This window comes from Helianthus annuus, chromosome 5, assembly GCF_002127325.2.
Source record: "Helianthus annuus cultivar XRQ/B chromosome 5, HanXRQr2.0-SUNRISE, whole genome shotgun sequence".
Classification (NCBI taxonomy): domain Eukaryota; kingdom Viridiplantae; phylum Streptophyta; class Magnoliopsida; order Asterales; family Asteraceae; genus Helianthus; species Helianthus annuus.
This window is the reverse complement of record NC_035437.2, coordinates 91828788-91844490: the sequence shown is the minus strand read 5'-3', so window position 1 is coordinate 91844490 and position 15703 is coordinate 91828788. Positions and strand designations below refer to the sequence as shown.

Genomic DNA, 15703 nt, shown 5'->3' with positions numbered 1-15703 from the left:
GATCTGGGCACTAGTCAATGATGATAGACATTGACGTCAGGGCACCAACTTACTTTAGTCAGTGGTCGATATGGTAAACGGGTCTAGTGGTTAACATGAGGAAGCCCCCCCACTGATTATGGATATGTTTGGGAAACAGGGTAAGCTGGTTAACTTACGATTTACAAATGAACTCCTAGTTTTTGAAACAACTTAACAATGAACACCAACTGTGAACTCGCTCAACTTTGTTGTTGACTCGTTGTTACATGCCTTGCAGGTCGTTAGGTACTTCTTGAGCTTGCACGATGAGGCGTGGTCGTTGTGGGACATGGATAGGCTTATGCCATGTTAAACATTTGATATCTTTGAACTTATACTTTAGTTTTAAACATTATTCTTCCGCTTAAAATTTAAACTACATTTTATTTGGACACCAATTATATTGCGTTGGGTTTTATATTTATTTACATGCTATGTTCGATATGATTGGTGGCTTGATCCTGGTCAGTCACGCCTCCATGCGGTAGTACTCCGCTTGTGGATTTTCGGGGTGTGACAATATCGGCCATAGGACCGAGCAGTGTCCAACGGGACCGGGTAATTACACCAAGGAAGTAAATCAAGTGTATGGGGATCGAAAGCAATACGATATGAATTCCAACACTTACCATCCGGGTTTGAGAAATCACCCTAACTTCCGGTATGGTAATGCCTCGAATCAAATGAACCCGAATTTTCAATCGGGAAATCAAGGTGGTCAAGGTGGTTCCTCGTATAACAATCGGCAAGGTGGTAACCAAGGGGGTTACCAAATGAATTACAATCAAGGGGGTAAACAAGGGTATCAAAACCGTGAAGGTAATTATCAACGTGGTTACAACCAAAGTGTAAATGGGGGTGGTGCTTCAAACTCCCAAGGTGAGGACTCGATAAATTCGAAATTTGATGCCCTCAAGAATGCTATGAGTACTCTTACTAATTCACATCAAGAGCTCAAAACCGATTAGACCACGTACCCGCATAGGCTTGCAACTCAATCATTCTCCACCACTGAACACAAATACTAAGCACTAGTCAAAAGGTCTTTGTAAGGGTTGTAACGGGGCTAGGCTAAGGGTAGGAAATAGGATAATTTAAAGTGGCTAAGGTGATGAAAATTCGATTTTTTATTACAAATGACTACTCTAAGCAAAACTAAACTATAAACAACAATACAAGGCAACAACTTTAGCCTTTTATTCAACAATCACTAACTTCATATTTTTGTTCTTTTCTCAATAATTTTCAATTCTTTTTCATAACATTTTCTGATTTTTCTCTTTTTTTTTTTGCAAACAATCAAATACAACTATACAAACTCGACTCCTATAATCGAATTTCCATCACACGGGTTTAAAAGAAAAAGGTTTAAGGTTATGGGCTATAGGGTGGTCAAACAAAAGGATTAGGCTCAAAATTGGCTACTAAGGGATAATTTTTGGGTAAGGATATAAAAATGGTGTAAAAGGAAAAGGTTTACCTAATGCCTTAATCATTCTCGTGCTTGTATTTGGTCCATGATCTCGAACGTATCAAAAGTTACAAGTTCTACAATACGCGACTAATGGTCCACTCAAACAAAGAAACATGTATATGTAAATCTATGATATAAAAGTGGCTCAAAACCTCACGTATAAGGGTATGGTATGTGATATGCATAAAATGCTAGTTTCTTAAGCAGATTATTCCCAAATAACCATCCGCTAAATACCCGTCATGCTATTAATTTGAACTTGACCATGACTGTGACACCCCAGGAAAACCAGTAAACGATACAACTTACCTAGCTTCCTCAGTAACCGCATGCTAAATTTCGGGACGAAATTTCTTTCAAGTTGGGGATAATGTGACAACTCGAATTTCCAAGATTCCTATTTCGCATTTATTGCACGTTCATGTATTGTTTGGTTGTTTAATTGCACAAATAATTGGCTATGGAATTGTATACGTTTCGATTCAATGAAGTGTATTGTGTGTTTGTGCATGGTTATGTGTTAATCGTGATAGACTTGTCAAATGCATAAACTTGGTGGTGAAACTGTGAAACTGTTTGAGATGGTGTAATATTGTAAAATATAATAATTAAGGGTGTGTAGAGTTATTAGTGAAACTTATATGATATTTAACCCTAATCCTTCACTAAACCTCACACAAGAAACCAAAGCACGTACTTCACATTCTCTGGCAATCATCACCATCATCATTGGCAAGATATTCCTCATTCTTGATTCCACATTTCCTCTAGAATCATCCAAGGTAAATTGTTAATGATTGATTGTTGTTTTTATTCTTGATTGTGTGTTTCATGAAAACCCTAGTTCATCATATGCTATTCTTCGTTAATTGATTCTGATTTACTGTGAAAGAATGTTGATGATTGTGTAATCATTGTTAGATGATTAAGATCCTTGATTTAGATGATTGTTTTGTCAAACTATTGAAGATTTAATTGATTCTGCATTGAGAAGTATGATTTAGGGTTTTGGATCGTAGAAACCAAGAAACTGTTGAATGTATGAAACGTAACTGTTTTGATTCTTTGATTCTGTAACATGATTATGGAATTCACGCAGGATTGATAGTCTGAGCTTTGTGAATGCGTTAGTCCGAACTTTATGTGTGTATAAGGATCAGAGTTTTGTAACCCTAGTTGATAATCCGACTTTTAAATTATGCATGCTAGTCCGAATTTTATATGCTTTGCTTATGTAAATAATGTCCGACCTTTGTTATGTAAATAATGTCTGACTTTTGTGTATGTAAATAATGTCCGACTTTTGTATAAGCTTCAAGGGATCCGAGTTTTTTTAAAAGATGCAAGGTCCGACTTTTATTTGTAAGGATAGAGGTCCGACCTTTAATTGTGAATATTAAGGGGTCCGAGTTTTACTCCTTAACCCTTGTCCGACCTTTAACAAATAGTAGGGGTCCGAGTTTTCTTATACACAAGTGCTGTCCGAGTTTATTTAGGGGATATGAGTATGGTCCGAACTTTAATCCCTACCCTCTTTGTCCGATCTTTGCATTGTTGTCCGAGTTTTGAGGGGGGAGCCCCCTGTCCGATCTTTAAACAATGAAGGGGGGTCCGACTTTGTGGCCTTGCCCCTTTGGGTCCGAGTTTTAACTCCCCAAAACCCCCATGTCCGACTTTTTAAGTGTTAAGGCTTGTATCCGACTTGTAAATGTTAAGGGTTATGTCCAATTCTTGTTTAACATGTGATGGTCCGACCTTTGGAAGGTATGCCTAGTCTGATGTTGTAATATTTATATGCCTAACCCTGTTCATTCAACAAACACAGTTTGATATCAATCCTAATGTTATGTTAACTCTGTGAAAGTACCTATGCAACCTTGTTAAGTTGTAAACTCTGTTTAGTATGATGGTTCTGGTTTAACTCTGTTAAGCATGAAACCCTAATGGGTTGTGAATGTTGTTAACTTACTAACTCTGTTAATTTATCACTTCCGTTATGTATGTTAACCCTGTCAAGTATAATATGAGCAACCATGATAGTGCGGACTGTAAATGACACCTACATGAAACATGAATTGCACGACTCTGTTTATCTGCTTACGAGATACGTGATAATGGCTTAAGTACATGTTATGACATGGATTGCATGCGTATCATTACGAACAGGAACTGATTTATTACACATGCATGCAATAGGACTTGACTGATTACTTGTGAACACATAACATAGCATACCGAGCAAACCAAGGTGAGTTCACACAGCCAAGGCATGGGGTTCCCAGGGTGGGAATGGGGTTGATTTATTTATTTGTACTTCTCTAGATAATGGAACGTAGTGATATGATCCTCGGGTGAGGAAGGTGATTGGTTAAGATACTGCTAGACTAGTGATGCTTATAGAACTGATCTTCGCACACACGCCGGGGTTGGCTGCGATAATATGACTGATCTTCGCACACATGCCAGGGTTGGCTGCGATAATATGACTAATCTTCGCACACATGCCTAGGAAGGCTGCGAACTATACACTAAAACTTCGCACAGGTGCCGGGTGGCCGCGATACAAACATACCTAGTCTAGAATACTTGAGAACTTCCCTAATCTTCGCATACATGCCTGAAGGGCCGCGATACGAACTATTACGATACATGACTTAATGAACGAATACAAGGCTTACTATACTATTACATATACCGAACTATAAACTGTGAACTCGCTCAACTAGTTGTATCTTCGCACACATGCCAGGGTTGGCTGCGATAATATGACTAATCTTCGCACACATGCCTAGGAAGGCTGCGAACTATACACTAAAACTTCGCACAGGTGCCGGGTGGCCGCGATACAAACATACCTAGTCTAGAATACTTGAGAACTTCCCTAATCTTCGCATACATGCCTGAAGGGCCGCGATACGAACTATTACGATACATGACTTAATGAACGAATACAAGGCTTACTATACTATTACATATACCGAACTATAAACTGTGAACTCGCTCAACTAGTTGTTGATCCTCTGTTACATGCCTTGCAGGTCGTTAGGTACATGGAGCTTGCACAGGGAGGAGCAGGTCGTTGTGGAGCATGGATCGTGGATGCCATGTTAAAACATTTAAACATTTGAACTTATGTTACACATTGGGTTTTCATACATATGCTTCCGCTACACTTTGAAACTATGATTATGCTTTGAACACCTATCGTATTGAATGATTGGTTTACATTTATTTTACATGATATTAGTTACATGTTCAATATGATTGGTGGCTTGATCCTGGTCAGTCACGCTCCCAAGCGGTGATACTCCGCAGGTGGATTTTGGGGGTGTGACAATGACAAAAGACCAAATGGGTTGTGAGATCCCTTGTTGAATTAGTTTCTTGTGCTTTAAGATCGCTTTCGAAACAAGACATTTTTGAAAAATTTTTGAAATTTTCCCCCATCCCCACACTTGAGGTAAACATTGTCCTTAATGTGTAGTGTAAGTGCAGTTTCTGTCGGGTAACTGTGCCTTATCAGTTCTGGTCTACGGTCAACAAAGTCAAAGCCAAATCAAGAATTCGAAAGCTTTATCAGTTCCGAGTTTATGATGTTAAACGTGGAATATGTTGATTATTATTGTTGTCCGAATTATTTGTTTTGTATCCCGGACAATATGTTTTGTCCGGGTTTAGTCCCTAGTCTATATATATGTGTTGTATAGGGTAGATTAGGGCAACCCTTGAGAACTTGGTGCACCTCTCACAAGATCCCATCCATTCTCCATCAGTGTGTGAATTCTAGAGAAAGAGAGGGATACTATGTGTTAGTGAGAGAAAGCTAGGTTTAGAACTTTGTGATCTAAACCAGCTTGTAGATGATGTATACTCCTTTGGTTTGTGTAATCTGTGGTGACTGATTCAATAATAAAGGGTTCATCTTCTACATCTTTCTATCTTTGGTGTTTATGATTAGGGTTTAGATCGTTGTGATCTAAACCAGTTTTTTTTTACTCCCCCATAACTGTTGCTATCAGTTCTGTCTGACACTGATATCTTCAGTCACCGGATCTATTAAAACTCGGACAAACCAGTTTAATTTTAAAAAACTCTGACTTAACCTCAAGAAAACTCGGACTTAAATGCTTCTTTAATCAGTAAACTCTGACAGCCCCTCAAAAACAATAAACTCTGATTGAATATTAAACTTCGGATAGACAAAAAATAAATGTAAACTCTGAAAGTCTCCTTTAAAAGGAGACGAAAACTCTGAAAGCTTTAAGAACTAAATTCTGAACCTTTAGAAAATACTAAACTCTGAATGGATTCTTAAAAATAAACTCTGATAAATTTTTGGATAACTCAAACTCGGAACCTAGTCACAAATTTTAAAGAAACTCGGACCTTTTAAAGATTTAAAAAAAAGAAGAAACTCTGAAACTTTAGAATTAAACTCTGAAACAGACTAAAAACTCAAAACTCGGAGTGTATCTTAAAGCTAAAACTCGGAACTAAAAACCTCGGAACTGAGACAAACCTTGGTACTGAACCAAAGATGAAACCTCGGAACTTAGAAACTCGGAATTAATCACACAGATCTTTAAACTAAACTCGGATCTTATATAACAACTTAAACTCAGATAGTCTGCTATAAGTTAAACTCGGAATTTTAAGCCATAATAACTCGGACCCAATGGATGATAAAGAAACTCGGACTCAATGAGTGTAAAGAAACTCGGGCTCAATGGATTCAGTAACCAGTCTTTGGACTATCTCCCCAATGTGACTTCACAATGGTTCAACAATAACCCGGAAACACAAACACAAAATTTAAAGCACGGACAATGCTTCCAAGGATCAAACTTAGGAATCTTTTTCAACCTTCAACATTGTATGAACAAAAACCAAAACCCCTGTAAAAACCCAGATGAAGATCAACACTAAAAACCACCAAACTACTCAAAATCCATCACCAAATCACTAGAGATGAATGAAGAATCATGAATAAAGCACAAAAACTCACTAAACACTCACTAAACCGTATCAAAGTTTGAACTTTCCTCACAAAAACCTTCAAACTAAGAAACACCTACAGTAGTATGAGCACACTGCTCTAATACCACTTGTAAGGCCTCCTAATCCAAGATCTCACTCAGCTAATGCAACCAAACAGGCTCTGTGAAAGCACCGGATCGATGACGAACATCAAACATTGCACTTGATTTCAAGACACAAAGCACAATCATAAGATGAACAAGATAGAAATATGTAGAAGATGAATCTCTTTATTATTGAATCAGTCATCACAGATTACACAAACCAAAGGAGTATACATCATCTACAAGCTGGTCTAGATCACAAAGATCTAAACCCTAGCTTTCGCTCACTAACACATAGTAACCCTCTCTCTCTAGAATGTTCACCCACTGGTGGAGAATGGTTGGGATGTTGTGAGAGGTGCACAAAGCTTTTTCTAGGGTTTTTTTTGTTCTGTTTTGCCCTAATCCTATACAACACATATATATAGACTAGGAACTAAACTCGGACAAACCAATCTACACAAAGGCTCGTGGGCTACATCGAAACAAGTTCATGTCTACTATCTTTGAGATTAACTTAGTGTTAATCTTACCGGTGGCGAAGTGTTTATAACATGAAGCAAGTTAGAGCTAGTGTATGATTGAGTTTTGTCAAGTTTGTTCGAGGTTTAATCAAGTTGACGTGATGAATCAAATTGTTCTTTTGGCAACTAGTTGAAGGTCAAGCCTTTATCGTATGCCGGTTAGAGTAGAGAAGATTAGTCTTCTTGGTCCCTCTTCCAAGTTGGTGACTGATCAGATTCTCGAAATAGGGGTTCTTACATTGAGGGGGAGATTGGAGACGAAAGTCATATGGTAATTGGTGGATTCGTGAAGATACGAGATTGGATCATGAAGATTCGAGATGAAATGATTTCGGACACTCGGTTGAAGACTCTGATCAAGATGGTGGATGTACTTTTACAAAGTTCAGTTTGTTATTAACTTATCGAACTGAGCTTCATGTCTTTGCGAAATTTGAAGTGTTCAAGGCTGGGCATTGGAAATCAAATGTTTCTTTCTGCTGTTGGTTAGGTTTGAAGATTAATGTATCGAGCGATATTCTTACATGTGGTTGTAGGTCGGTTCGCGTTAACTTGATTCAGGAGTAGATTGAGGGGGAGGATCAACAGTGTTTGATGTTGGATTCTTCGGGTTTCACAAAGCGGCCATTTAAGTGATCGTCAGCAAGTCTTTGATTAGAAGGGTTGCAAATAACAGTGCTCTACCAGAAAGATCAAGTCTCAGCCAAAGTTGAAAGCTGGAGCCTGTAAGCGCAGTATTCGATGATTGAAGATTATCGATGCCACACAGAACTGATTCAACAGTTAAGGGGGAGACTGTAAGTGCAGTTCCTGCAGGGTAACTGTCGCTTATCAGTTCTGGTCAACCAAAGCAAAAGTCCAAGTTAAAGTCAACGATAATGAAGAATTCAAGACCACATGAAGACCATGCACTGATCAAGGGGGAGTTTGTTAATGCACTTTGGGTGAAAAGTGCATGCCTTCCAATTGTTAGGGTCTTTATTGTACATGTCTTGAAACTTAGTCCAAGGTTTATCCTTGGACAATTTGTCCAAGTTTCTGTCTAAGAACTTTTGTCAGGGTTTTGGTTTTGTGTAGATTGGTTGTCCGAGTTTAGTCCCTAGTCTATATATATGTGTTGTATAGGATTAGGGCAACAGAACAAAAAAAACCCTAGAAAAAGCTTTATGCACCTCTCCTAACTTCTTGTTCCTCCTGGTGTGCACATCCTAGAGAGAGAGTGAGACTATGTGTTAGTGAGAGAAAGCTAGGTTTAGATCTTTGTGATCTAAAGCAGCTTGTAGATGATGTATACTCGTTTGGTTTGTGTAATCTGTGATGACTGATTCAATAATAAAGGGTTCATCTTCTACATCTTGTTCATCTTTGATTGTTCTTCATGTCTTGAATCAAGTGCAATGTTTGATGTTCGTCATCGATCCGGTGCCTATTACAGAGAGATGCACCAAGCACTCAAGGGTTCTTATTGTTTTGCCCTAATCCTATACAACACATATATATAGACTAGGGACTAAACTCGGACAAACCAATCTACACAAAAACCAAAACCCTGACAAAAGTTCTTAGACAGAAACTTGGACAAATTGTCCAAGGATAAACCTTGGACTAAGTTTCAAGACATGTACAATAAAGACCCTAACAATTGGAAGGCATGCACTTTTCACCCAAAGTGCATTAACAAACTCCCCCTTGATCAGTGCATGGTCTTCATGTGGTCTTGAATTCTTCATTATCGTTGACTTTAACTTGGACTTTTGCTTTGGTTGACCAGAACTGATAAGCGACAGTTACCCTGCAGGAACTGCACTTACAGTCTCCCCCTTAACTGTTGAATCAGTTCTGTGTGGCATCGATAATCTTCAATCATCGAATACTGCGCTTACAGGCTCCAGCTTTCAACTTTGGCTGAGACTTGATCTTTCTGGTAGAGCACTGTTATTTGCAACCCTTCTAATCAAAGACTTGCTGACGATCACTTAAATGGCCGCTTTGTGAAACCCGAAGAATCCAACATCAAACACTGTTGATCCTCCCCCTCAATCTACTCCTGAATCAAGTTAACGCGAACCGACCTACAACCACATGTAAGAATATCGCTCGATACATTAATCTTCAAACCTAACCAACAGCAGAAAGAAACATTTGATTTCCAATGCCCAGCCTTGAACACTTCAAATTTCGCAAAGACATGAAGCTCAGTTCGATAAGTTAATAACAAACTGAACTTTGTAAAAGTACATCCACCATCTTGATCAGAGTCTTCAACCGAGTGTCTGAAATCATTTCATCTCGAATCTTCATGATCCAATCTCGTATCTTCACGAATCCACCAATTACCTGATGACTTTCGTCCCCAATCTCGCCCTCAATGTAAGAACCCATATTTCGAGAATCTGATCAGTCACCAACTTGGAAGAGGGACCAAGAAGACTAATCTTCTCTACTCTAACCGGCATACGATAAAGGCTTGACCTTCAACTAGTTGCCAAAAGAACAATTTGCTTCATCACGTCAACACTTGATTAAACCTCGAACAAACTTGACAAAACTCAATCATACACTAGCTCTAACTTGCTTCATGTTATAAACACATCGCCACCGGTAAGATTAACACTAAGTTAATCTCAAAGATAGTAGACACGAACTTGTTTTGATGTAGCACCACGAGCCTTTGATTTACAAAGAAAATAGGAACTTCAAAATGTTTACTCCCCTTTTTTCTTTGTAAACAATACAAAAATCCAAGCAAGTCTTATTCTCTTCACCTCCTCACTTGATCCGGACAGCATAAGTACCATAAAACTTTTCGACAATCCGAAACCGACTTCAAGTTTCTAAACTACACTTAATTCTGACTCTTAGTTAGATATCCAGTACCCCAGGTAACCTGAAATAACTAGAAAAACTCGGAACATGCACAACTCGAAACTTCCGAACAACACAAACTTCTAAATTTAGCTAAAAATCCGGTACCCCAGGTAACCCGGAATTCCAGAAAATTTGGAACTCGTAAAACCCAGAAGCTCTTGAAACCTCGGATCAAATCATTGAGCAGTACTTAGAGTACAAAGAAATTCGAAACAAGCAAGGAAATAAAGGAAACTCTGAAGAAACCCGGAAGCACGAAACCCCAGACAAACAGTTTGATACTCATAAAAAGCCGGAACAACTAGTTTGTTCCGAAACAAACAGTGGAGTGACAAACTCGGAGGATGATATAAGGAAACCCTGAACGACAACTTATCCGGACCTTTTGAACAATAAGAAAACCCGGACATTTGACACACTGAAACTCGGAAACAACACATTTAATCAGAAACTCGGAGCCTTTATAAAGAATATAAAATCTGAACAATTTTGAAAAAGTCGGATACACCAGATTCAAACCAGAAATAGTGAACTCGGAAACTCGGACCTATTAATAACTCTGAAGTTTAGATAACAAGAAAACTCAGACTCTTAAAGGAAGCAAGATAAACTCGGACCTAAAAGAATAACTCTGAATGAATTCAAAAAAAAAAAACTCTGAATTTCTAAACTCTGATTGTTGTTTTTTTTTAAACTCTGATGTGAAACTCGGACCAATTTGTTCACACAAACTCTGATTAATTTTTGCAAAACTCTAAAGTAGAAACTCTGAATATAAACCCTGAAGTAGAAACTCTGAAGGAAAAACACTGAAGAAAATCCCTGACTTGATGTTCATAGACTAACTCGGAACACTTGATAGTTGAAACATCAGCTGTAAAACTCGGACCTTTTGAAAGTTTTAAAACTCGGAGTTTAAAAATCGGAAGAACTTGAAAATTGAAACCTCGGAACAAATCCAAAAGCTGTAAAACTCGGAATAAAAGGCACAAACTCAAAACTCGGAACCTCTCAAGTTCTGGATTTAAAACCCAGAACTAAATTTTAAACATACAAAGAGACTCCACTATAATTCGGACCCAATGGAGATTCTAAAACTCAGACCTAAGAAAGGTTCTAAAACTCGGACAAGGCTCAGAAACAAGTCTCCGGACTATCTCTCTAGTGTGACTTCACACTAGTTCACCAATACCCCAGAAACACAAACACAGAATGGAAACTCGGACGGGTATAACACTTACAAAAATCCGGACAGAGCCTTTTTCAGATCAAAACCCTAGATCTACCAAAAACCCAGCAGTTCTCTCCAACACAGCTCGAATTTCTTCATATCTTGACCAAAATCTTCACGTTTTCAAGATGTTTGGCAGAAACAAACATCAAATCAAGAGCAATGGTGATTCAGAAGGCGGTTAGACCATTCTGAATCGGTAACTATGCTCTGATACCACTGTTATAGGCACCGGATCGATGACGAACATCAAACATTGCACTTGATTCAAGACATGAAGAACAATCAAAGATGAACAAGATGTAGAAGATGAACCCTTTATTATTGAATCAGTCATCACAGATTACACAAACCAAAGGAGTATACATCATCTACAAGCTGGTTTAGATCACAAAGATCTAAACCTAGCTTTCTCTCACTAACACATAGTCTCACTCTCTCTCTAGGATGTGCACACCAGGAGGAACAAGAAGTTAGGAGAGGTGCATAAAGCTTTTTCTAGGGTTTTTTTTTTGTTCTGTTGCCCTAATCCTATACAACACATATATATAGACTAGGGACTAAACTCGGACAACCAATCTACACAAAACCAAAACCCTGACAAAAGTTCTTAGACAGAAACTTGGACAAATTGTCCAAGGATAAACCTTGGACTAAGTTTCAAGACATGTACAATAAAGACCCTAACAATTGGAAGGCATGCACTTTTCACCCAAAGTGCATTAACAAACTCCCCCTTGATCAGTGCATGGTCTTCATGTGGTCTTGAATTCTTCATTATCGTTGACTTTAACTTGGACTTCTGCTTTGGTTGACCAGAACTGATAAGCGACAATTACCCTACAGGAACTGCATTTACATGTAGTGTTTAAATGAACGGGTCAAAATCGAAAACTTTTACCATCACCTACCATCACAATCAACACCATACTGTTTCAAGAGTTTGCCAATGTTAAAATTCTTAAAGTGAGATCCCCCATCACTAATGATCACTCGGGGAATCCCAAATCTAGAAATTATGTTTGTTTGTACAAAATTGCAAACAACGGTATAGTCATTCGTCTTGGTGGCAATCGCTTCGACCCACTTGGATACATAATCGACTGCCACCAAGATGTATAAGTTGCCATGCGAATTAGGGAATGGGCCCATGAAATCGATCCCCCACACATCAAAAATATCTACAATGAGGATCGGTTGCATGGGCATTTCATCCCTTTTAGAAATACTCCCTAACTTTTGACACTCCACACAGTTTTTAGCGAAATTAAAAGCATCCTTGAAAATAGTCGGCCAATAAAGACCGCTATTGAGCACTTTGTGCCCGGTTTTGTGACCACTAAAATGGCCCCCACAAGCAAATGAATGCAAGTGCGTCAAGACACTCGGAATCTCCTCGTCGGGTATGCATCTTCGAACGACTTGATCCGGACATATCTTGAATAAGTCCGGTTCTTCCAACGTGTAGTACTTGATTTGAGAAAGGAAGTGCAACCTCTTCCTTCTATCCCAATGAGCCGGCAAGTCACCTGTGACCAAATAATTCACAATATTAGCATACCATGGTAATATTGAAACTTTTAAAATTTGCTCATCTGGGAAGTTCTCGTTAATCTCTTCACGGGAAGAATCCTCCTCCACAACCAATCGAGACAAGTGGTCCGCAACCACACTCTCACTCCCTTTCTTGTCCCGAATTTCCAAATCAAATTCCTGTAGCAAGAGAACCCATCGGATTAATCTCGGGTTTGCATCCTTCTTGTCAATGAGATACCTAACTACAGAATGGTCAGAATATATAATGACCTTAGTACCCCATATATAAGCATGAAATTTATCCAACGCATATACCACCGCAAGTAGCTCTTTCTCGGTAGTTGTATAATTTAATTGTGCATCCGAGAGAGTCTTACTTGCGCAGTAAATGGCAACCGGTTTCTTGTCTACCCGTTGACCCAATACGGCCCCCACCGCATAATCACTTGCATCAAACATAATTTCGAATGGTAATGACTTGTGCTTAGTATTTGTGTTCAGTGGTGGAGAATGATTGAGTTGCAAGCCTATGCGGGTACGTGTTCTAATCGGTTTTGAGCTCTTGATGTGAATTAGTAAAAGTACTCATAGCATTCATGAGGGCATCAAATTTCGAATTTATCGAGTCCTCACCTTGGGAGTTTGAAGCACCACCCCCATTTACACTTTGGTTGTAACCACGTTGATAATTACCTTCACGGTTTTGATACCCTTGGTTACCCCCTTGATTGTAATTCCTTTGGTAACCCCCTTGGTTACCACCTTGCCAATTGTTATACGAGGAACCACCTTGACCACCTTGATTTCCCGATTGAAAATTCGGGTTCATTTGATTCGAGGCATTACCATACAAGAGGTTAGGGTGATTTCTCAAACCCGGATGGTAAGTGTTGGAATTCATATCGTATTGCTTTCGATCCCCATACACTTGATTTACTTCCTCGGTGTAATCACCCGGTCCCGTTGGACACTGCTCGGTCCTATGGCTGATATCCCCAAAATCGTCACACACTGCGAATTGTACCACATTCACCTCCTTCTTTTTTCATACGAGCCATTTCCCGTTCTAAAGTAGAAATTCGATCCTTAGAATCAAGATCGGGAAGTGACCGGGAAACGGGATGTTTCTTAGCTCTATCGACCGATTCCTTTTCCTTTGACCACTTGCTCATCCGCTCGAGAAATTCCCAATCATCATCTTCATGATTGCTCAATAGGGTTCCGTTGCTCGTTGACTCGAGGCGATTCCACGTCGCATCATCCAAACCACGTACAAAACACTTAACCAATTCCCACTTCTCTATTTGGTGATGTGCGCATTTCCGAATCAATTCTTTGTATCGAGTGAACGCTTCATGCAACGGTTTACTCGATAATTGGAGAAATGACCTTATTTCATCCCTAGCGTCATCGGTCTTCGCCATCGAATAGTATTCATCAAGAAAGACTTGTTGCATCTCACCCCGTGTCCGGATACTATTCTCCGAAAGTGTAAGAAACCATTGCTTCGCCTTGTCTTTTAGTGAAAACTGGAATAATCGAAGCTTAACCTCCTCCAATGTAAAATTGTGCCCCCCGATAGTGTTACAAATGGAGGAAAACTTCGCCAAATGCGTTACGGTTCATCATTAGACCTCCCATTGAAGTGGGGAAGTATATTGATGTAATGAGGCTTACAGTCGAACATTCTCCTTTCACAAACTATTGGAGAGTTATTATCCGTAACCACTGGTCTAAAACGGTCATTCACTCCCCGTGGAGGTTGTTGACGACGATGTGGACCGTTAACTTCTTGATCCACCGGCCTTCGATTATCCCTTCTATCAGCTCCCCTATCACCTCTTCGGTTTCCACCTTGGTTACCCCTTTGATTAACCCCTCCCATGAAACGAGGAATCCAGTTAGGGTTAGAATTGTTGTTATTATTGTAAAACCCGTCATTCCGGTTCCTTTGGTTGTTGTTCTGTGGTTGGCGGTTGTTTTCGTAACCGTCATTTCTCCTATTCCCATACCCGTAATCATCGTTCCCCATAAAGTTGGCGTTTTGGTAGCCAAACTCATCATCTTCAAACTCTCTTGCATTGTAAAAGTTACCTCGATTCACATACCACCAATCTTCATCATCATTAGCCCGATCATCGTAATATCCCCCATCATCCGAATTTTCCGTATGAACACTCACATGTTCTGGCGATTGATAACCGGGAACACTATACGGTTCGTCATCGGGAATGGCGTTCCTCAAATCGTCTATTTTAAAGAACGGGTCTTCATTCGTGGGATTGCCACGATCTCGATTGCCTAGACGATCGGAATTGACATTCCGGTCATCAAGATTAATAGGTAAAGAATTTTGTCGATGAAGGTTTTGTTGTTGGGGTGTTCTTTGGGTGTTGTTGGGATTTTGGTTTTGGAAAGGTGGTGTGGGTGGTCCAGAGTTGTTATTACCACACGGTCGCTCTTGAGGTATAGGTTGAACATTTTGGGCGGGATTGAAGTTGCTTCGATATTGGAATTGGTTCGGGTTTTGGTTTTGGTTGAGGTTTTGGTTTGAGTTTCGATTTGACATTGAATCGGTTTCAATGGTCGGTGTGAATTGGGTGTTTGATTGGTTTGATTAGAAGCAAGAGTTGCTTCAAACCGGCTTGCTAGGTTTCTTCTTGCTACTCTTTCGATTTCCGGTTCGTAGACTAACGGTGAAGTCCTCCCGAAGTTTCACGTATGCATACACTACCTGTAACCTGCACAAGCAACACACCTGCGTAACAAGGAAAAAGACAAGGTACAAAAAGAAACTAAATAAATTAAACAGATAATCACGCAAATTCAAACAATATCCAAACACAAAGCGCACGCACTCCCCGGCAATGGCGCCAAAATTTGATCAAAGTGTCGCGCTCCGGTCAAAGATAATATTTATAGTCCCAAATTACCCTTAACAAATAGTTAGCGGTAGCAAGGGGTCGAA

The 15703-nt window shown here is 39.5% G+C and overlaps 1 protein-coding gene across 1 annotated transcript; it reads right to left on the bottom strand.

Annotated features, from left to right (window-relative positions):
- Positions 1-14350: 14350 nt before the first annotated feature.
- On the bottom strand, positions 14351-15304 carry LOC110943270 (homeobox protein 2-like). Its single transcript, XM_022185019.1, has 2 exons — positions 15184-15304; positions 14351-15036 (listed from the first exon to the last, which is right to left on the bottom strand). Exons 1-2 carry the CDS (start codon positions 15302-15304, stop codon positions 14351-14353), a joined length of 807 nt encoding a protein of 268 aa, XP_022040711.1.
- Between the last annotated feature and the right edge of the window lie 399 nt (positions 15305-15703).

Coding starts and splice junctions, on each gene's coding strand:
- LOC110943270 (XM_022185019.1), bottom strand. CDS start 15,304: ATGTCAAATCGAAACTCAAACCAAAACCTCAACCAAAACCAAAACCCG. Junction 15,037..15,183: donor ACCTCAAGAGCGACCGTGTG/GTAATAACAACT, acceptor CCGATCGTCTAG/GCAATCGAGATCGTGGCAAT.